The sequence below is a fragment of the Prionailurus viverrinus genome, chromosome B3, assembly GCF_022837055.1.
Source record: "Prionailurus viverrinus isolate Anna chromosome B3, UM_Priviv_1.0, whole genome shotgun sequence".
Taxonomy (NCBI): domain Eukaryota; kingdom Metazoa; phylum Chordata; class Mammalia; order Carnivora; family Felidae; genus Prionailurus; species Prionailurus viverrinus.
The window spans coordinates 97,637,519-97,659,478 of NC_062566.1; the positions used below are offsets into that span (position 1 = coordinate 97,637,519).

Here is a 21,960-nt window from a genome sequence, read left to right on the forward strand (position 1 = left end):
AGTATTAATTTGCATGACAACTCTACCTTCCAAAAATCCACACATTCCCCACCAGCACCTTTTCATCTGTAGCTGCTCCATGTGGGAAGACATCCTCTATCCAGATTCTTGGGACTGGAATGTGGGGACTAGGACACTTAGAGATGGACCCGAATGACACACCAAGAAGAGAAAAGTGCTATCTTTCATTTAGTGAGAGCTCGCTCGGGACCTCTCCTCTTAATGCTTCTGTTGCTGCTCCCACCGCTTCAACAGGCCGTCCCTTCAGATGGCTTTGTACACCTGTGCACTGATGCTCCCCCACTTGTCTGATCTTAAGAATCACCAGGGCACCTGGATGGCTCAGTCAGTTGAGCATCTGACTCTTGATTTCAGTTCAGTTCATGATACCAGGCTGTGGGACCAAGACCCACATCTGGCTCTTCGCTGAGTGTTGGGATTCTCAGCCTGGTTGGATTCTCTCTCTCTCTCTCCCTCTGCCCTTCTCCCCCACTTGCGGGCATGCTCTCTCTCTAAAATAAAAAAAATAATAAAATAAAATATTTATATATTAAAAAAAAAGAATCACCAGGGGCTCTTGATAGAAACATGGACTTCCAGGCCCACTCCCAGAAGATTCTAATTTAGAAGATTTTGGTGAGGGCTTCAAATATGAGTGCCTTCTTTTTTTTTAAATTTTTTTTTTCAACGTTTATTTATTTTTGGGACAGAGAGAGACAGAGCATGAATGGGGGAGGGGCAGAGAGAGAGGGAGACACAGAATCGGAAACAGGTTCCGGGCTCTGAGCCATCAGCCCAGAGCCCGACGCGGGGCTCGAACTCACGGACCGCGAGATCGTGACCTGGCTGAAGTCGGACGCTTAACCGACTGCGCCACCCAGGCGCCCCTATGAGTGCCTTCTACTAGCAGCCCAGGTGATTCTTACCAAGCGTGCTTAGGAAACTCTACTTTGAGGTTCTTCAGAGTTTTCTAACTCAGCGTTTTCCAAATTGATCCAATCACAAAATGACCTAGAACATTTTCTAAATATACAAATTCTCAAGTCCCAGCCCAAAAGAATCAGAATTATCAGGCAAGGGGCCTGGGAATCTGTATGGTACTAAACAGCCAATGTTCATCTTGTGACAGGGGAAGTTTAGTAAACACTCTAATTGAGACTCACATGGAAACTTTAAGATTTAAGATTCTGATTCACTACATCTTTTTGGGGGGCAGGGAGGGAAAGAGAGAATCTCAATAAGGCTCCATCCATGCTCAGAACAGAGCCCCACATGGGCCTCAATCCCACGACCCTGGGATCATGACCTGAGTCAGATGCTCAACCAACCGAGCCATCCAGGCGCCCCCTGGTTCACTACACCTACAGAGGAACTCAGACATCTGCCTTTTAAAATAAACTCCCAGGTGATTCTGATGTGTAAGGTTCATGGACTCCCACTTTGAGAAACACAGCAGTCAAGTTTAATATTATTACAATTCATACCTTTGTTCTTAACGCCAAAGCATTGACAGCATTTACTATGAACTTGCACATCTCCTTGCCTTTGCAAATGGTGTTCACAAACCCCATCTCTGTGTTTTTAAAACCTTAATACTTAACTTTATTTTTCAATTTTTTAATTAAGAAAAATTTCAAACACACAGAAAATGCAGAAAGATAGTTCAGTGTGCACCCATTATACTCACCGCCTGGTTCAACACTTGCCACATACATTTTAACCATGTACCTTTTTGCTAAACAATTTCAAACTAAGCTGCAGACATCTTGACCCCTCACCCAAACACCTCAGCATGAATATCCTTTAAAAACAAACAAACAAAAAAAACAACTATTCTCTTTCATGACCACAATACGATGGTCACATCTAACAAAACTAATAACTAATAATAATCGCCTAATACCAATATCAGTATCCCCAATTGTCCCCCAATGTCTTTAATAGCTAATTTTTCAAGCCTGGAGGCAATCAGGGATAACACATTGCATATGGTTGTTATATGCCTTCTGTCTCTTTTAATCTAGGACAGCCCTTCCACCATTTTTTCCAGACCAGTTGTCTTTGAGAATATCCCTCTTTCTGGATTTGTCTGATCGTTCCCTCATGGGGTTGTACCAAACATACAAATAAACATTCTCATACAAATATATGTGTATTTGTATTTATAGCATATTTACAGAGAGACACAAAAGTTTGTTTGCTCTCTGCCATCCCACATAACCTTTCTCCTCTCAAACAATCATATTTAATAATATTATCAAACACTATATGCCTGCACTGTTTTAAGAAATTTAAATGTATTAACTTATTTACTCATAACAATAATTAGGTAGATTTGTTACCAATGAAATTAAGGCACAGAGTGGGAAGTGACTAGTAAAAGGTCAAATGGCTAGTCAGTTGATAGGGTTGTGTTCCAAGACTCAGGACTCTTGCTTTAGAACTGGGTCTCTTAACCACAAAAACAGAATCATAGCATAAACATTATTCTACGACTTAAAAAATGCTTATTTCTAGGCCAATACATAGAAATTTGACTCATCATTTTTATCCCCAACAATTTATTATACACATGAGTATACAAAAAAATTGGAAGAATTGAATGCTTAATACCTATACACTCTAGATTCTATAATTAACATTTTTTTCATGTTTATCACATATTACTTTACCTATAATCCCTTTATCCATCAGTCTATCAAATTTCTGATGCATTTTTTCCAACTATAACTCATTTTTAAAAACAGTTGTATAAGACTTACAGTATGGAGGTTTGATAATTTATTCACACATTACTCTGCAGTCTAGTGTTTTGCTATATAAATAATGCTGAAATTAACATTCTTGTATATTTTTGTATACCTTACAGTAATAATGCTATAGTTGCAGTAGGATAGATTCCTAAAATTTTGCCCATCTCTGTTGAAACTATCCAATGAGCACCAACACATAAGGCACCAGATGCCTACTGTGTTTCTGAAATTTCTGGCAGAATTTCTGCCTCCTCTGGTATTGTTCAACACTGTGTGCAATCTTCCCCTAGACCTACTGTGTATTGTACCTTTCAGTGAAATGTGTGTGTGTGCGTGTGTGCGCGCGCACACCTCCATACTTTATGTTCTCCACTAGAGATTAAAGAGACCATGCCCTCTCTTCGACTTTTGTATCCTCTATTTGCCCTGCACAGTGATTTATATTAGATAAATATTTCTTGTTGAATGAATTAGTGAATGAAATTCTGGAGAAAAGTCCAGAGCAGCAGATAGTGGCCAAATGCTGGAGTCTTTGTATTTCAGGCCAAAGAGCTTGGAATGTATTCAATGTTGATTCAGAAACCACAGGAAGTGTCTGAACCAAGGGCTGGAAAGACAAGAATGTTGAGGCCATGAGGCACAGTAATGAGGCTAGGACAAGACCCTGGAGGAAGCAAACAGACTCCTAAACAATTATTAGGAGTTGAAGAACTAAGTTTTACAGTGTAGTTTTTTCAGAATACTTTCTACATTTAATTTTAGTCAGTTGTTTTGAGCTTATGCAGTGTTTTGTTTTAACTTTTGTATGTATGGTGGAAAAATTAGACAATATAGAGAAACAAGATAATAATCCTCAGTAATTCCATCATCCAGGGAAATCACCAGTAGTTACCATCATGGTGGAAATCTTTTCAACACCTTTTTCTATGCATATATGCAATAAAATCTATATTTTAATATATAATGGATATATGAAATTTTATTTCTTTCATCATTTTTATTATTTATTTTATAATTTATCACTATTTTATTATTAAATATTATGTATAAATATATTTACATATTAAATAAAAATTATACATATAACTTATATGTAAGATTATATATATATATATATATATTAGATAGAAAACGCCATCTGTAATGTTAGATAGAAAACACCATGTTTGATAGAAAATGTTAGATAGAAAACACCATGTATCTCAAACATTGTATCTTAAACATCTATCTTAAACCTGACACAGAATAAATGCTCAATATAGATTTATTAAATGATTGAATTAATGAAAAATATTCATTGTCATTCACCCTTTGGTGGAGATTTTAATACTTCGTCAAAAAAAATTTTTTTTAATGTTTATTTTTGAGACAGACAGAGACAGTGTGAGCGGGGAGGGGCAGATAGAGAGGGAGACACAGAATCCGAAGCAGGCTCCAGGTTCTGAGCTGTCAGCACAGAGCCCATCCTGGGGCCTGAACTCATGAACCACAAGATCATGACTTGAGCCAAAGTCTGATGCTCAACCGAGTCACCCAGGCACCCCCAGATTTTAATACTGCTAACACTTTTGCTAATTAATAAAGCAAATAATTAAAGATAACTTGTTCTAATGTCTCTATAACTAATACACTTTTTCTTGTTTTATGTTATTACTCCTAGAACTATGAATTTAAAATCCATAGACATGGGCTCCTGGAGATAGCTTATTGATATAAACAATACCTAAACATGTTCTTAAGCAGTGACTTATAAACATAGCACTGATTTAGCTGGACTTAGTCATCTTTGAAACATTTGAACATTTGAGTTATTTGATAAAAAAGTATTACTCACCGAGCAAACACTAATTTCTTTCCTTTGCAGAGTCTAGGGAGGAGAAAAACAAAAGAATGTTAAAAGAATGTGAATTCATTTGATATTCTGATCTATCTTTTGTTTGGTACACCATGATGGACTCAGTACCTGTGCTCTGTGTACTCACTGCCTAACCCACTGCCTGGCATAAAGTAGGTGAACAATAGGTATTTTTCAAATGACTAAATAAAAAAATAGTGAACACAGACATAACAACAATGTCCTCTATCTCATATTTTCATTGCTTTTCCAAGGGGGTGTGACCCTTTAGTACTTGTTAGCTACTTCTTAATTATCCATAAAAATTGGGTACAGGTTCATATAGGAAAATTCCACATTTAATACACAAACATATATTTAGCTGATAGTATTCCTTTCCTTCCTTCAGAGTCTTAACTTCACTCTGAGGAATAATGAAGCAGCCTCACTGGGTTTTATCTATATTCTCTGTCTTATCAGAGAAAAGGCCCAGAGGCATGGGAAATCACGAGTATTGTCATCCCACAAAAACAAGGGGGACTGGTAACTCATTCCTGCTCATCTTTGTATTTCTCAAAAGTAGCTCAAAAATTAACTAAATCAAGATCTTTTCCTCGGTTAAAGGCTGCTGTAAGAACTACATTTTTCCAGTAGGTGGTAGTATTTTCTTTCTTCAGCATTAGAATTTTTGAAGATTGCCTCAAGGTTTGTTGGCTTTGGTTTTTTTTAGTTTTACTATTCCTTTAGTAATCTGCAGGTGACAATAAATACGTTAATGAAACTGATGTTTCTTCCACTTTAAAAAAAAAATATATCATTCTTGAGGGCTTTCAAAGGCTCCAGATGGAGAACTTCTGCTTTGGCTGCCATTGATAGCAAAGTATATACCAGGGTAGACTGTGCTGGAACTCTCCTTCCCACTTCCCGATAGAAGTTATTACTAAGGACTAGCTAATTGACAGTAATGTCTTGGAGAAAATGATATGACAAGATTTTCTGCCTCTATAATAACGCAAAACAAAAATAAAACATTGACCCTAGGATTCTCGATTTTAGGGAAGATAGTCATTAAATTATGCAGATATCTTTCCTGGCTGGTTAATAATGATCTTAAACAATTATTCACATATCCTATTTTAACGAAAACATCTAAACTTCTGCAGCCCCACAAGACCTTTCAATACCCCCAACAGAGGGTTAGGTACTGTCACGTGTCTGACAAGGAGTACACGGTGCAGGAACTAGGTTTGAGGAAGGAAGGAAAGATTGAAATTCCAGGGGCATATCATATGCTGTAGTTGAAAAACGGAAGTGTGAATTAGTGGAATAATATCTCAAATACTTTATCTTCAAAAATACTGTGTTCACGAGAGTAGGGAAGGCTGGGTCTGAAGCACGTATTTCACTGGTTTCTCAGAAGTACTCTTAAAAAACAAAGCTTCAAGTTGCTGGAGAAAGTGTTCAAGGGCTCAGTGTTTCACTGAAAACACGGAGATAGCCCGGATTTGGCCATCAAGTCCACCCGTGAATATTCACCATAAAAGAAGGTACAGCGATGTTCAGGTTTCAGGGGATTTTTAACCCCTACTACTAACCCTCTACTTTGGAGACCATACCCGGCGGCTCTTTTCCAGCCCACCTTAGGCTGCTTCACTGGCCGCCGCACCCCGCTATTCTCTTCCGCGCCGGTGGAACACTGACCCAGACACGGCCTCTGCCTCGCGCACTGCCCAGGTCCAGGTCAACCGCCCAGCCTGGAGACTCCGACGCGCTGACAGGTGGCCTCGCTCGCCTTCCTGCCGCCCAGGGCGGCGCTCGTCTCCCACTCCACACGAGAGTACTCAGGCAGAGCTCCCAGGCTGGTCCCAGAGGTCGGGTGGCTTCCCGAGGGGAGAGAGAGGCCCAAGAGGGGGGCCGGGTGGCCCGCGAGGCCGCCGACGAGAGCAAAGGGCAGCCAAGGCCAGAGCCAGGTGAGGGGTGATTAGGCCAGGCACTTCTCGGGCCCCTTGGACAAGGGCCACAAGGAAGGAGGCCGGCACCCAGGCACGCCCAGCTCAGTTTACCGCCCCTGGGCCTCGGAGACCCCCGGAACCCGTCCACGCCCCCCGCGGCAGGGACCCCACGTCTCCACCGCCCGCCGGGCAAACAGATCTGCCACCCCCGGGACCCAGGAGGACTCAGGGGTCACTCGAGTCGGCGAACCACATTCCCAAGGACGAGCAGCCGGTGGCAGCACCGCCCCCTCTCAAGCGCCCTCCGAGTCGTCTACTGCCAGCGTTCGGGCGACTCGAGGGCCCCGACCCCTCCAGAACTCTCAGACGGCGGGGGAGGAATTCACTCGGACCCCTCCCCTTCCCCAAACTTCTTCCCTCCGCCGGGCGGTTCTTCCAACCCGACCCCTCCGCGCCATCCGGCTCCTCCCTCTCCGCTCCCCTCCCCTTTTCTGGTCCCCACGTAGGAATCCGCCCCCCCACCCCCGTCGCCCGCGGGGTCCGGGGATCCTCCCCCCGACTCACCCCGCGTGCCGCCGCCGCCGCCCGGGTTCCTCTCCCCCCTCTCGGGCGCTCCCTGCCAAGCCCATGATGTAATGGTGTATGTTAATCAGTAGCATGTGGGGAGCTCCGGCTCGGCGGCTCAGTCCTCCGCGAGCCGACACTGGAGGCGGCAGCAGCGGCGGCGGCGGCGGCCCGGACTCGCAGCACCGCACTCTCTGAGCGCCGCCCGCCCCGACGGCATGGCCCGCAGCCCGCGCTCCGGGCGCCCAGACCCTCGCTGAGAGCCGCCTCGGCCCCCGACCCGCGCACGGGGCCCCGAGCCGCCGGGATGAGCCGCGCCGAGGTGAGCGCCCCCACCCTTCCGACCGCGGCAGGGGATCCGCCGGTCACTGGGTTCTCCTCCCAAGAGACTTCCCCCTCTACTCGAGAAGTTCTGGGAGGCGGGAAGCGGGGTGCCGGCAGCGAGCGACCCCTCGAGGGTTGGCCGCTGGGCTCTTCTCTCCGCCGCCAGCCGCCACCGGACCGGGATAGGACTGGGGGAGCCCCCGAAGCTGAACTTTCTTCTTTGCGGTCGTTGGGGGGCGTGTGCGGGCGGTGCTGAGCCGCAGTCTCGGCGGAGCCGCCCTGCCCGCCGGGGGAAGCAGTGTTTCGGACTCCGGCTGTCTCCGCGCTCGGCGCGCGCCTGGAGCCGTTCCGCCTTCGGCCTGGGAAGCGCGGGCGAGGCGCTGGGCTGGCCGGACCCGCCCGTAGGCGGTGGCAGCCGGGGCAGAATGCCTAAAGCACACACGCGCGTACACACAAACGCACACGCACGCACACATCTGATCGCTCAGGGCAAAGCAGGCCCTCGGAGACCTCCCGGGTGGGCTGGAGAGGCGCGGCGCGGGGGAGCCGGGGCTCGGGCTGCGCCTCCGCCCGCTGGGCACGGAGCTTTGGGTGGGGAGTTTATTTTTGTCTCGAGCTGCTGCCGCGGCTGCTCACGGCCTAAATCCAGAGGGGCGCCTGGCGGCGGAGATGCTGGCTGTTGCTGTAGATGGAGCTGCAGCCGCTCGGCTGCTTCTCCGGGAGGTGGAGGAGGAGGAGTGGGAGGAGGGGGAGGTAGAGAAGGAGGAGGTGGAGGAGGAGGAGTGGGAGGAGGAGGAGGAGGGGGAGGAGGGGGAGGAGGAGGAGGAGGAAGGAACTCGGGCTGCCGCTGCCTCCGCCTCTGTTTTGCATTAGCCCCCACCCCCTCCCCCGCGCCCCTTCGCAGCCGCATTGCAAGTTTTCCGCGCGAGGAAGATCTGTTGCTGGTGCTGGCGTTTGCAGGCTCAGCCCTCGAGGCCACCCCGGGTGCCGTGTGTAGGGAGCACCAGCCGTTCGCAGAGGCAGCAACAGGAAGCCGTGGGGTCTACTCCCGCACCTGGGAAGGAGGCTTCTGGCCATTCCCGGAACGGGAATAGCTCATCTCCCGCATCCGGGTGCGGAGGGGGCGGCCTGAATTTGGGGGGACCAAACCCCCAGCGGGGCGCCCCCCCCCCCCCGCCCCCTCTGATGCGCTCGTTTCCTGGGCGCGCTCCCTCGCTGGCCGAGGTCTCACTGCAGCCTTTCTCTCCTTCCAGTGGTGATCGCCGCTCGGGAATGCGGGTGTGAAGGGTCCGAGCTGCCGCCCAGCGGGGAAGAGACCCCGGGACGCCGGAAATCACCATCCCGGAGCTGCGAAAGGGGGGGGGAAAGAGCATTCTTTCAGTTTGTGTGCCTTGTGGGGAATTTTTTTTTAATCGTTATTTTTTTAAAAAGAAACATTTCCGTGCTACTGTCTGTCATCATCTCTGGGGAAATCAGCCAGAACCACCGGAACATAACTGAAACCAGACGAGAGAGGCAGGAGCCGAGGCAGTACCTGCAGCGTCCGGGCACCGGAGCCACCTTGGAACGGGAACGCGTCTCCGGCGGCCGCGGGGCTGCGGCTCCGCCAAACTTTGGGGCGGGCGGGGCGGGCTGGGGCGCCGAGGGGGCTTCGTAGACCGAGGGCCGCCCCCTAACCATGATGTTTCGCGACCAGGTCGGGGTGCTGGCGGGCTGGTTTAAGGGCTGGAACGAGTGCGAGCAGACTGTTGCGCTGCTGTCTCTGCTTAAGCGCGTGAGCCAGACCCAGGCCCGTTTCCTCCAGCTCTGCCTGGAGCACTCGCTGGCCGACTGCGCCGAGCTGCACGTCCTCGAAGGCGAGGCCAACAGCCCCGGTAAGTGCGCGGCCGCCGCTGTCCCTCCTGTTCCCCCCTTTCTCCTTCCTCCATCCCCTCCTGCTTCCCAGCCTCGGGCCTGGGCCCCGCCCCCGGCCGCCTCCCAGCGGGTACACCGAGGGCGCGGGCCGGGGCCCTTGGCATGTCACCCTTCCCTGACCCCCCCCCCCCCCAGTCCCTGCGCCCACTTACCTCCGCTGGCCGCTTTGGTTTTTTGCCCACTGTCAACTCCTTCAGCCCATTCCGTGTGGTAGCCACGGTAGCATGAATGATTGATTTTTCTCTCATGCAGTTTCCTGGGAAATAAGTAAGTCAGGTCACGTAGAGTCTGGATTTTCTGGGCTTTTTTTTTTTTTTTTTTTTTTTCCTTCTTCTTCTTTTGGGCAACGTGGCTCTCTGGATTTCAGCAACACATGAAGAAACCCGGGCTGCCCTTCAGAGAGCCAAGCTTTGATTAGGCTGTATGAAGGATACATGAAAATTCAATTTTATTATTCATTTTTCCCCATGGATATTCCAGTTTCAGAGCTCTGTCTTCAGACTAATATGCAGGTGACGCTACATTCGCAGTTTGTATACTATGAGGTTATACTTCTTTATCACGACTTCGTCGTGTCGATGTGGATCTTGTAGAAACGGTCTTACAGAAAGGGTTTCGGTAGAGAGCAGGCATGAATCAGGGTCCTTCATATTTTTGTTGGAAAACTTTACTGAATATAACAGAATCGTTTCATATTTACAGACCTCTCCACTAGTATAGAAAATGAATGTACTGGAAAGGTTCAGCAGTTTTCTATTTGCTAGCATGGGTGGTGACAGACTGAAATTATATCCTGGGGTGGGGAGGTGGGGTGAGGATGGGGGGTAGGGGCAAGGTCCGTTGTAATTTTGGATAGGGGAAATTCTTTAGTTCCTGCTGCAGCAGGAGGGTGAACAGAGCCCCCAGTGTTTACACAGAGAAAAGAATGCAGGGTCCTCTTCCAGCTGTTCCGTGTTAAAGCCTCCAGCCTGCGAGACTCAGCAGAGGTCTGGGCTGCCATTTGATGACAAGGTCCAGTTGAGGGCAGCAGGGCCTGGGAGACACTAAAGTGAGTGTGCGGTCAGGGCAGCAAGAGGAGAGCTGGCCTCCTCCTTACTCCTCCTCCCTGGTGTGGTGCTCATGAGGCTGAAAACCCTTGGATGGGTTGTTTCCATATATAGAATCAGAGGCTGGAAGTGAGCCGGGAAATCCTCACAGCCCTTTTCCTGACCAGACAGGGCTGCACCCAGAGGTCCCTGTGCCTCCAGGTGTGGAAGGCCGCACTGAGACAGATCACACAGGCCCCAGTGGGATTCAGCAAGAGCCCAAACAGCACCCCCTGTTACAAGGGTGGCAGGGGCAGGGCCCCTTCTGTTCAGTTACACATTTATAAATAGCTGAAGGGCCAGGCTCCTTCCTAAGGGTGTGGGAGCATAACTAGGAAGACTGATGATCTGCTCTCTTGACTTCTGTCCTTGATGTGGCAGGGTAGTCTGGTTCACCTGCTTGATATTGTTTTCTCGGGTTTGACAAACAAGGTTATGTAAACTTTCGTGTGTTATAGACTGCAGGGGATTTAAGAACAGTAATTTGTGTGGAATGCTTGACTTCAGTGCTTGAAGGGACTGTTTAAAATAATGAATCTTCAGGTGACTCAAATGTTAGAGCAACATTCTTGCCCTTTGGGTTAAAGGAGACTTTTCCCCACGTAGTAGCAGTTCAGTAAGTGAAGCCATTAAATGTGTGGTGTAGAAAGAAATCACTTACTTTAAAAGTCTCGTCATTTAATAGACCAAAAAAAAAAAAAAAAAAGAACTTCTGTGTTTTTAAAAGTCATTTGGCAATCTTTTTCCTCAAAAATTTTATTTTGCTATACTTATTTGTGGAAACCTACCTGTTCCTGCTGCTAAGTGCCATAGGTATACAAAATCTAGAGCCATTATGTAAGATAGGGACCATTTTCCAGTTTCTGAATTAATGTTACAACCCAGAAATTTTGCTTTCTTTGAAACCTTTGCACTTGTCCTGTGGCCAGGACAAAAATTCATTAGTGAGGTCGTGTGATGGTTCAATTTACTGCTGCAGTATGGGGATCATACAGAGAATCAAGATTGGTCATAGCATATATCCAAGCCTGGAATATGGCTCTCTCACATATCTGGAACCTAGCCAAGGTCCAGTGGGGCAAAAATGTCCACTCAGCAACCAGAATAGAGGGCATCAAGTATGGGAGAATACTTCAGACCCTTTCTCAGAACATACTTATTCTTATTTTAGATAACAACCCTAACAATTTTTTTTAATGTGAGAAAGGATCCATGGCGTATTAGGGGTAGCACATTTAGAATGAGGTGACCCTTGACAGCTTGACAACCAGGAAAGAGACAGAAATATTATAACTTTAGACACAAGAATTGGAAGTAGAAGCCCTGAAGGTTTGGGAATGTTAGGGTAGGAACCCTCAATTGATTCTGCAGGCATTATTCTGTAATAAGTAAATAATTACTATTTACCATGAATGAGAGTGAACTACCAAAAAGGATACATTTTTGAATACACTCTTTGAGAAGAGAGGAAAATATGCCATAAACTTTGAAAATATTGACAGTCAAGATAATTAACCTCCAAGGCTGTTTTGGTTGGTAAAGCTCTTACCCATTCAGAAAACTAGGCTGTGTGGAATGACTCATTCATTGGCTGGCTGAGGTTTCCTATACCAAAATCATCATGTATCACTTACTTTTCTTTGTAATCATCAATTAAAAAGCACATATTTTTTCTGGTGTTGAGAGTTTAAACCTTGGTGAATGGGAACCAAATTCATATCTGGGGCGTGATCTCAGTGTAATAAAAAATGTAATTAGTCATAGTATGAACTTGGCTCTATTTTCTCCAGGACTGACTTTAAATAGAGATAATTTTTCACATTAAATGTGGTTTGTTTGAGATCCGTGGGATGTATTTTGATACTAACTTTTTCTTCTCTTAAATTTAGCATTTATTGAGAATTTAGTGGTTCACGGTTTATCCTTTGCCTCAGGTTCATGGTCATCTGAAATCCAAAACAAACAAACAAAAAATGGTTGAGTCATTCCCTGAGACTGTGTGTGTGTGTGTGTGTGTGTGTGTGTGTGTGTGTGTGTGTGTGTTTCACACTAGATTTAGTCAGTGGGATCTGCTCATGGTCAGCTTCCCAGGTAGAGACTGGTTTCCAGAACCCTCAAGTTGTAGATTATTGCCCTCCAGTCCAGATTAACCTTGAGAACTCTGGCCAGTCCCAGTTTGTAGATGAGTGTTTCTGGGGCTAACAGGTCCTTTGATACATAAAAATGGCAAAATGGAACCTACTCTCTTTACGTGCAGTTTCCTAAAGAAAAATAGGTTGTGTGACATTATTTATTCATGACTTTTGTCGTTTGGACTTGAAATATGTTTTGCAGTGGAAACAGTGTAATAAATGGAGGTGTGCAAGTGAATCCATAAAGACTTACTAACTCACAAAACAGTGCATACTTTGTGGGGCAGTTGCGTATGTTTGTATTAAGTAAATGATAAAAAGATTGTTGCTTTCCGTATAATTAAATACAACAGAAAAGATGATCTGAAATGGTGGTGCTTGAGACAAAACTAACTGTGGAGATTGGAAAAGGACTTGTGGGCATGTTTTCTCTCATTAGAGGGTGAAGGTGTTGATTCTGCGATTTTTACTGTGTTTGGTTTCTATAGAGTAGGTGTATCATACCCTGAGTTGCTCCTTTAGATCATAAACGGAGTAAAAGGAAAATAGAAGAATTGAGATTTTTCCTGATGTTGCTGCAGAAGATCTTGTTTGTAGTTCTGCCTTTCACTTACTCATTCAACATTCATTTTCTGACCGGCTGCTACTTTCCTGCCCCTGTGTTATGCAGTGGGAATACAAAGGTAACATACTATATTCCAGTGCCTGGTCCATAGATACCTGGTGTTGAGTAAATGACTAACACGGTATCATAGGTGCTGAAGCAGTGATATGGGAATAAAAGGAGTGGAGGGAGGGCTTCTGGGAGCATTGTAAACCTAGCAGTTAATTGCCTGGGGAGTCAGAGAAGACTTCACTGAAGAGGAGATATGTTTGAGTTGAGTTTTGAAGGGTGATTAGGAGTTGGTTCAGTATGTACAAAGGATTGTAGAGAATACGCATGAAGGCATTTTTCAGGCAGAAGGGATAGCTTTGATAAAAATGTTGCCTTATGAGAGGGCCTGTGCAGAAAATAGTGAGTTGAGTGGTTAAAAGAGTGTAGAATCCCGACTTCTAAGTAAGGCAGAAATTAAAACAGGAGCTGTGGGTGTGTAGGATTTTGCCAGCTAAGGTGTTTGGACCTAATCGTGCAGAGATGATTGAAAACCCAAGAAGGCTTTTAGGAAACGAGCTAAAAGATGGAAGGGCTGTGTGTGTGTATTTGTACACTTTTGGGAAAGTGCTTTCTAGTATATGCATGATCCTCTAAAAGGCAAGAATGGGAGAAGTGAGGTAAAGTTTGGTTTGGTTTCCATTTTGGTCACCTGGTGACATCATTATCTCAGGGCGGCTTTGTTGACCTCAGCATTGATCTGTGGGGGAGAAGAAACGACTAATACGGAGAAGAAAGGAAGGTTTGTCCAGGTGGCCATTTATTTATATGCATGGGAGGGCATATGTTGTAAAGGATTCTTGCAGTATGGATTTTGAAATCAGTCACAGTGCGCTGGTCAGTTGATTCCTGGGCCTCAGTTTTCTCATCTGTAAAATGGAGCTAATAAAGCCTTGTTATTGTCCAGAAGTTACTTGTTAATAATCCAGTGAGGACCTATTATATCCGCCATGTTTAAATTTGCCTCTGTTTAATGTGGAGTTGCCTCTAAATGAATGTGGAATTTATATAAATAATGTTTTTGTAAATGACAGGAACTCTTTTTATTTAAAGGATTATCAAGAAGGGATTGGAGGGGCACCTGGGAGGGTCAGTCGGTTGAGCGGCCAACTCTTGATTTCGGCTCAGATCACGGTCCCAGGGTTGTGGGATCGAGCCCCGCGTCGGGCTCCACGCTGAGCGTGAAGCCTCCTTAAGGTTTTCTCTCTCTCTCTCTCTCTCTCTCTCTCTCTCTCTCTCTCTGTCTCTCTCTCTCTGTCTCTCTCTCCTCTCCCTCTCTCTGCCCCCCTCCCCCGCTTGCACTCTCTCTCCTTCTCTCTAAAATTAAAAGAAAAAAGAAGAGATTGGAGATGATTGGCCCCCTGAAAAGATAGGAGTCTATGTCACTCTGTTTTCTGCATGTCAGCTTAATTTTATTCTCTATCATGTTGGGTCCTAAAAAAATTCAACCCTGGCCCAGTTTTCCTACATAACTTGTCAACACTTTTTCCCTTCAGTTGGTGAATGTGAAAAGCAGAAGTCATTTTGTTGAGAGAAATGTATAAGGACTTTATATCTGAAGCACTTTTCACTTAGGGTGTTGTAATTTTCTGGACAAACCGACGGCAGCTCACATACATTTGTACGCTCTGTTGTGAATAACTTGGATTTGCTTGTTTAGCTTGGGTGCTGTAGGGCTTCAGAGACTGAGTATGTGCTATAAACAGGTCCCCTCAAAGCAAGTAAGAGGCAGACAAACTTAACAGCAGTCCAGTTGGTTTGTTTATGTTGAAATAAACAAAGCTGGGTGAAATGAGTGTCAAAAGGGCTTGAGAAGTAGCCAGAGACTTCCCAGTGTGCCCTGCACAGGTGCGATTCTAGAGAGAACTGACAATGCCAGAGAAGACGAAATTCCTCTCTTCCTTGACCTGAGGAGAAATTTGGAGGTTTTCATCTATGAGCGAAGGGCCTTGTATAACTCATCTGCTAGGAAAGGTGTGGTGCTTTTTTTTCTTTTTGAAATAGAATTATTGCTTTGAGTTTTTGGCCAGTTCCTTCCTTTCCGTCCCTCCTAATCATTCCTTCCAAGGCCTTACTGACTTCCACTGGGTCACATAGATTACGATGCAGAATCCGATGTCTCCTCTGAGCTATTTTTTGCTTCTGTGGGAGCCGCCTGAGGCAGGACTCTCCCAAAGAGAGCACATCTTTCAGAATGGGAGTCTTCCCCCTGGGTTTAGCTAGTCAAGGCTAGGGAAGCTACTACTCCAAAAGCCATTGTGGAGTTTGGGATGAACTGGCCTGCTTTTGTGCAGGAGCAGGTCACTCCGTGGGACTCATAGGCTAGTTGTAGGGTTTTGTTCCCACTCCACATATCAACATGTTAATACAGTTTTCCTTGTCTTGGTTTACTAGGAAAAAAAAATCAAATGATTCAGTGGTTTCTTTTACACAATAAACAATACCATTAAATGGCATCTGGGAAGGAGTATTAGGTAAGGAACTGTGGGACCAAGGTCCTCAACACATGTTAATTCACCAGCTACACCAGCAGATTGCTGGGTGCATGTCAAAATGTGAGGTAGGTGCAATGATTCTTCTCAAGGAGCTTACGCTTGAGTTGTGGAGGTAAAACAAATATAATGGTTAGACCAGAAAGGGTTACTACATGCTGTGGCTCCCATGAGAGAACAAGCCTGGAGTTGAACGAAAGGGAGGGAACAGGATAGGTCGGGTAGTCCAAAAATTATGAGTGGAAGAAGTTAACTTGACTGTGTCATTTGAAACAAGTGCTTTAAGGCTCACCCAATTCTTGCCTTTTTAGTATCTCCGATGTGAGTTTTATTAAGGAAACCACACATGTAGGGGGATTCCATGCATGAGCCATGGAAGGGGCAGGCTTCCTGGGCCTTTGAAGGGTGAGTATGAGTGTGTTAGAGATAGTGGAACACGATGCCTTTTGTTCATCAGGCGTGATTTCTTGAACGGAAGGAGTAATCCAAACACTTCCGTGATTTCTAACATTTAAATGTAGGGACATGAAACATCTACTCACCTAATATTTGTATCCTTAAAATTATCCATAACATCATAAGACTTAGTTCTCTTGGCTCCTCCCAGGAGGATACTCTTATATGTTACTTTGATCGGAACTAGTGTTCAGCAGAAGCATTTTGAACACATACAGGAAGAGACAAAAGTGACTTACACTAGTTCTCAAAATATTATGTGCTCACAGATCACTTGGGGATCTTGTTAAGCTGACAACTCTGATTGAGGAGGTCGGTATTTCTTTTTTTTTCAAAAAAAATTTTTTTAACGTTTATTCATTTTTGAGAGACAGAGAGAGACAGAGCATGAGTGGGGAAGGGGCAGAGAGAGGAGGAGACACAGAATCCAAAGCAGGCCCCAGGTTCTGAGCTGTCAGCACAGAGCTCGACACGGGGCTTGAACTCACGAACTGCGAGATCATGACCTGAGCCAAAGTCAGACGCTCAACTGACTGAGCCACCCAGGTGCCCCAGGAGGTCAGTATTTCTAATAAGCCCCTGGGTTAAGCTGCTGCTGCCACAGAGCACTCTTTGAGTAGAAAGATCACAGACTTATTAGAGGTGGGAAGTAATGTTGAGGTCATTGATGCCTTGGCTTTCAAGTTTTATGGATGTGTATCAGAAGATTTTTGTTCGCAAATGAAAACTTACACGAAAGCTTATGGGAAGTGGCTACGCTTACCGCTTCCCACTCCGAACCTAACTCCAAGGATAGCAGTTTGAAAATCATCTATCTGTGTGCAAGCACTATGATTTCTTCCCCTGGCTCAGAGACATTCAAACTGTCTCTCCCAGACCCGAAATGAGGCTGGGTTTGAAGAAGGCAGAGTTGGTCCCTGTTTGTAGCATTTCCCCGAGCTTTTTAGAGGTGCCCCTGCTGGAATTTCTAGGCATTCTAATCATCAGTGTCCCATGGAAAATGAGGCTCCAGGAGAGATTCATTTTTTGCTGATGCTATGGGCTGTAAAGTTGAGCTGGAAAGAGCAGAAATGTTAATTCCAGAAACCGGATGGGAGAGATCTCTTCCTACTTCCCCAGTGCACTCCCATACAGCACAACCATCGGAATTTCTGAGGCAGCTCGGCCTGATCTGTCTGTAGAATTCAAGTGCTTGTGTGCAGCATAAATACATGTAGAGCATCGTGTACATTTCTAGCTGTGTGAGGATGTGCACCAGATACGTGATTGAAATGTGTGACTGAAATGGCGATGCTGAACCACTTTTGAATTTCTGAAGAGCCACAAAGGAACGGGAATCATTGAAATCTCAGTAAATAACATTGTCTCCGTTTGTAAAAGAAAAAAGGAGGGAGGAAGTAGGTTCTGTGCAGGGACCTGTGAAGTTAACACTAATGTTGTGCCAGATACCAGAAGAGGATTTGAAACTTGATTTGCCAGCGTTTGGATGAGGAGGTAGGAAGTGGTCTGGCTTTCCTAAGAATGGGAAGAATGGGTCCTGCAAAACTAAAGTAATTTCCTTTTTGATGGGGGAATGGGAAAGGAAGAGAGATAGCATACAAGAGAACTCTGTATTCTGGGAAGATCACAAGAATTCTGGTAGCCATCCCATATCTGAATTTTAGCACAGCCTTTGACAAATCTCCTTGTTTCCTGCCGAATAAAATGGAGACATGGAAGCCTGGTCAGAGTGTAGTTATGTGGCCTTAGAGTGGCTCCCGTGACTTGACAGGCAGGCCTGGCTCCGGCCACTGTCAGCCTTAAGGGAGGACTTGGGTGTCCTGACTCGGAGCTACATGTTCTGCATCATTATTCGTGTTGACATGTGACTCAGCCAGGGGTCCCCAAGAAAGCAGAGCCCTAGGCAAGGGCTGGTGTGCAGGTAGTTTATTTGGGGCACGCATCCCAGGGACAGGAAAGGGGACTGCGGAGAGAAATGGAAGAACGGAAAGGTAACACAAGATGCTGTTATCTAGCTAGGCACTGCCGTGGACAACTTGGGCTCAGTCTCGTGGGGACCCCCTGAGGAGCCATACTGACTACCTCAGAAAGTATAGACAAGGTGGCATTTATCCCTGGCTCCCCTTTCCCCTTGGTCAAGGGCTGCCCCAGGGTATCGAGTCCCTGCACTACCAGTGTGAGGGCTGAGCCTTTTTCAGCATCCCACGATGTGCTGTCAGAGAAGCCCCAAGGCAGAAAGCTAGGGAGGAGTGGTAGAACCGAAGCAGGTTGCTGTCTGAGGCCGGTGGCCACAGCAAGGACTACAGTATAAGCCGGACTGAGAAGGTATAGCTGTCAAACCCATGGATGAACCTAGAGGGATAGCTGGGGGATCGATGACAGATTCATGATCCAAAATATTTGAATATAACAAGATGGCTATTACATCACAGTAAGCATAGCCCCTGCACTTGTCTTCCCTAGACCTCAGTCGGAAGAGGCACAGTTCAGTAGCAGCATGCAGGGAAAGGACTTCTGGCTTTTAGTAGACTTAGAGTTCAGAATGAATAATGACACGATGTGGTTGCCCCCAAAGCCACTAAACCTTTAATAATACATTATATGCATACTATAGTATATAATAATATTGCCTTCAGAAGCAGGTCTTCTCTGCCGGCCAGACTGTCCCTTGAGTCGGGGGAGTGGTTCTGATACACACTTGGAGGGAGATGGACAGGTCAGGATGTGGCCAGAGGAAAGAGCATGGTGGGGCCCTTGAGGAATACTGAGGCGAACACTGAGGCTGGAGAAACAGTTGGGCAGAGAACGCGACGACTATCATTGGCTTCTTGAAAATCTGGCTTCCGGTTGAGGGCTTTAATTCCGTATCCATGTGGGGGGTAGTATATATCGAAGCTGAAGATCCTTTAGCTTAAAGTAAACAAAACTCTGTAATGATGAGAGCTCCCAGACAATGGCACATGCTGCTGTAGGAGGCTATGGCTTGGCTTCCCCCAGAGGTGGGTGAGCATTCAGAACAGTGCAGGGCATGAAATAGTGCTTCTAAATAAGACTGGCTCCTATGTATTGAGCGCCTGCTCTGTGCCAGGCACATTACTGAAACCTTTGTATACATTATCTCATTTATTCCTCCTGACAACACTATGGAATGAGATAGGGACTGTCATTCCATTGGTTAGGGAGGAAATAGGCGATCTGACTTCCAAACTATTCTGCGTGCTTCTCCACTGTAGGGACTCAGTGGGTTTCTTTAAAAAAAGAGACTGTGACCTCTTGGATGACCTCCAAAGTGCCTTCTAACCTTAAGAGTCAATGGCTTATGTGAGTCAGGAATAAAGGTAAGAAAACAAAGCTGCTGGGACCAGAGGAGAAAAAGAGAGAGAGACAATATGAGTGAATGAATAACTGTATGAGTAAGGGTGGTCTTTCTTTTTCTTTCTTTCTTTTTTCTTTTTTTTTTTTTTTTTGAGACAGAGAGAGAGCATAAGCAGGGGAGAGGGGCAGAATAAGAGAGAGAGAGGTGGGGCTTGATCCCACAACCCTGGGATCATGTCCTGAGCTGAAATCAAGAATCGGATGCTCAACAGACAGAGCCACCCAGGCACCCCCAAATAAAAATCTTCTTCAAATTCTTTCCAGTGTATTTCTTCTATACTTCTTGACCTGTTTGTGCCACAGATTTGTGGCTTTTTATATAAGAAATATATGGAGTGATTTTCTGTTCCTTTTTTTTTTTTTTTTTTTTTTTTTTTAATTTTTTTTTTTCAATGTTTTTTTTTAATTTATTTTTGGGACAGAGAGAGACAGAGCATGAACGGGGGAGGGGCAGAGAGAGAGGGAGACACAGAATCGGAAACAGGCTCCAGGCTCTGAGCCATCAGCCCAGAGCCCGACGCGGGGCTCGAACTCACGGACCGCGAGATCGTGACCTGGCTGAAGTCGACGCTCAACTGACTGCGCCACCCAGGCGCCCCTCTGTTCCTTTTTGAAGTAGGCAGTGGGGTGGGGCTAGGTCACCATGATGAGTAAGGCTACCCTGTTCGAGAAAAGTTGTAATGAACTGAATTGGATCTTGTTTTTGTTTTTGTTTTTGATCACACAGCCCCGAGTATGTCAGTCATTTATTAACAAAGGTAACTCGTAATTGCAGTCTCTATCTCCAAATCTCTGTTTTCTCCGCGTGATTCTAAAAGTGACCATATGATGTATTCTTTGTACGGTAATAGCTACCTTTTCTTTCTTTTTTTTAAAAAAGCACTTTCTATGTGTCAGACACTATGCAGATAGCTACACATACACACAACTGCTATCTCCAGTTATTGAATAGACGAATAATACAGAGAAGCAGAACTAATGGTTGTGAAAATTAAATACAGTATATCGCAGTAATTAGATAATGTGCTTATTATCCAGAGTTTAGCACGGAGTAAGTGCCAATTAACTGGTTTCAAAATTACGTAAATCCACAAAGTAGATATTATCTCCGTGTTACAGATAAGGAAGCTTCAGTCAAAAGCAATTGGAAATGTACTAAGGTGTCTGAGGTGTTCTTTTTTTTTTTTTTTTAAGTTTATTTATTTTGAGAGGGACAGAAACAGTGTGAGTGAGGGAGTGGCATAGAGAGAGGGAGAGAGAGAATCCCAAGGAGGCTCTGTACTGCCAGTGCAGAGCCCTACTCCAGGCTTGAACTCAAGAAACCGTGAGATCTTGACCTGAACCAAAACCAGGAGTCAGATGCTTAACTGCCTGAGCCACCCAGGAACCCCAGGTATTTCTGATCCAAAAACCCATGTTGAACCCTCACCACCACCTGAATGCTGCAGGTCTCGTCCAGTTCTTAGGTAAATAAAAACGTTGGCGTTTAAATGAAAAGTACTTAAGGATATTTAGTGATAATTTTAATATGTTTCACTCTAACATTTTATCAATCTAATCTTGGAATAATTCTTTTCAGCTTGTCCATTTTAATCCTATGTACCTTGATGTGGCTTGCCTTCCTGTTCCCATTGGCTTTTTTTTTTTTTTTAAATTAGTGAAAAGCATTGATTCAGACATTTCCCTTCCTGTAAGGAAGACTCCTGGAACAGAGACTTCTGCCGCCTGTGCATGAACGGGCAGGACTTGGGGAAGGCAACAGGCTCTGCAAGCTGCCGAGAGGAAAGAATGAGGAATGTGTTATCTAATAGCTCATGGCATCCTTGACGTTGACAAACTAGCAATTGATGAGCTGGGTCAGGATCTCCTTAGGATCTGGAATTGGGCAAAGCACCAACTTGAGTGCTGTAAATTAAAACAAGCTCTCCCATTGTTTGTAAATGGTGGAAAATTTCTGAAGATTACTTTAGGAAAACCTATGTTTTAGTTGGTGTAAAAGTGAATCCTGCTTATTTCATTGTCTAAACAGCATACAATTCAGGAGTTGGGAGAGACTTTATCTATGCCAGCCCCTCTGTTGAAGATTTGGGATGACCGAGGTCAGCTGAGGGTACCTGCTGATGGGGAAGGTCTGGTGTTACAGTCAGTCACTTTCTGGCCGTCTGTGTATGACCCAGACCTTGGTATTGTGCCACTTGCCCACGGCTGCCACAGTCACCACATTTGACTACTATTTGATGCTTTATTTATTTATTTAGAGAGCACAGGAGGGGCAGAGAGAGAGGGAGAGAAAGAGAATCCTAAGCAGGCTCCACACTGTCAGTGTGGAGCCTGATGTGGCTCCAAGAACTGCAAGATCATGACCTGAGCCGAAATCAAGAGTTGGACACTTAACCGACTGAGCCACCCAGGCGCCCCTATTTGATG

At 45.6% G+C, this 21,960-nt stretch overlaps 2 protein-coding genes across 4 annotated transcripts in view; one reads left to right on the forward strand and one right to left on the reverse strand.

Moving 5' to 3' along the window:
* Window positions 1-7,184: 7,184 nt before the first annotated feature.
* Window positions 7,185-9,107, reverse strand: LOC125168125 (skin secretory protein xP2-like). Its single transcript, XM_047863054.1, has 3 exons — window positions 8,962-9,107; window positions 8,432-8,774; window positions 7,185-7,856 (listed from the first exon to the last, which is right to left on the reverse strand). The coding sequence occupies exons 1-3, from the start codon at window positions 9,105-9,107 to the stop codon at window positions 7,185-7,187; spliced, it is 1,161 nt and encodes a 386-aa protein (XP_047719010.1).
* The window catches only part of SAMD4A (sterile alpha motif domain containing 4A), a 218,617-nt gene continuing 203,957 nt past the window's right edge, over window positions 7,301-21,960 (forward strand). For 2 of the 3 annotated variants that reach the window (XM_047861393.1, XM_047861395.1), the window contains exons 1-2: window positions 7,301-7,425; window positions 8,681-9,301. In XM_047861393.1, the coding sequence (XP_047717349.1) occupies window positions 9,106-9,301 (196 nt within the window). In that variant the 5' untranslated portion in view covers window positions 7,301-7,425; window positions 8,681-9,105. Of the gene's footprint in view, window positions 7,426-8,330; window positions 8,540-8,680; window positions 9,302-21,960 lie in introns of those variants that run through there. The other variant, XM_047861394.1, reaches the window with a different exon arrangement.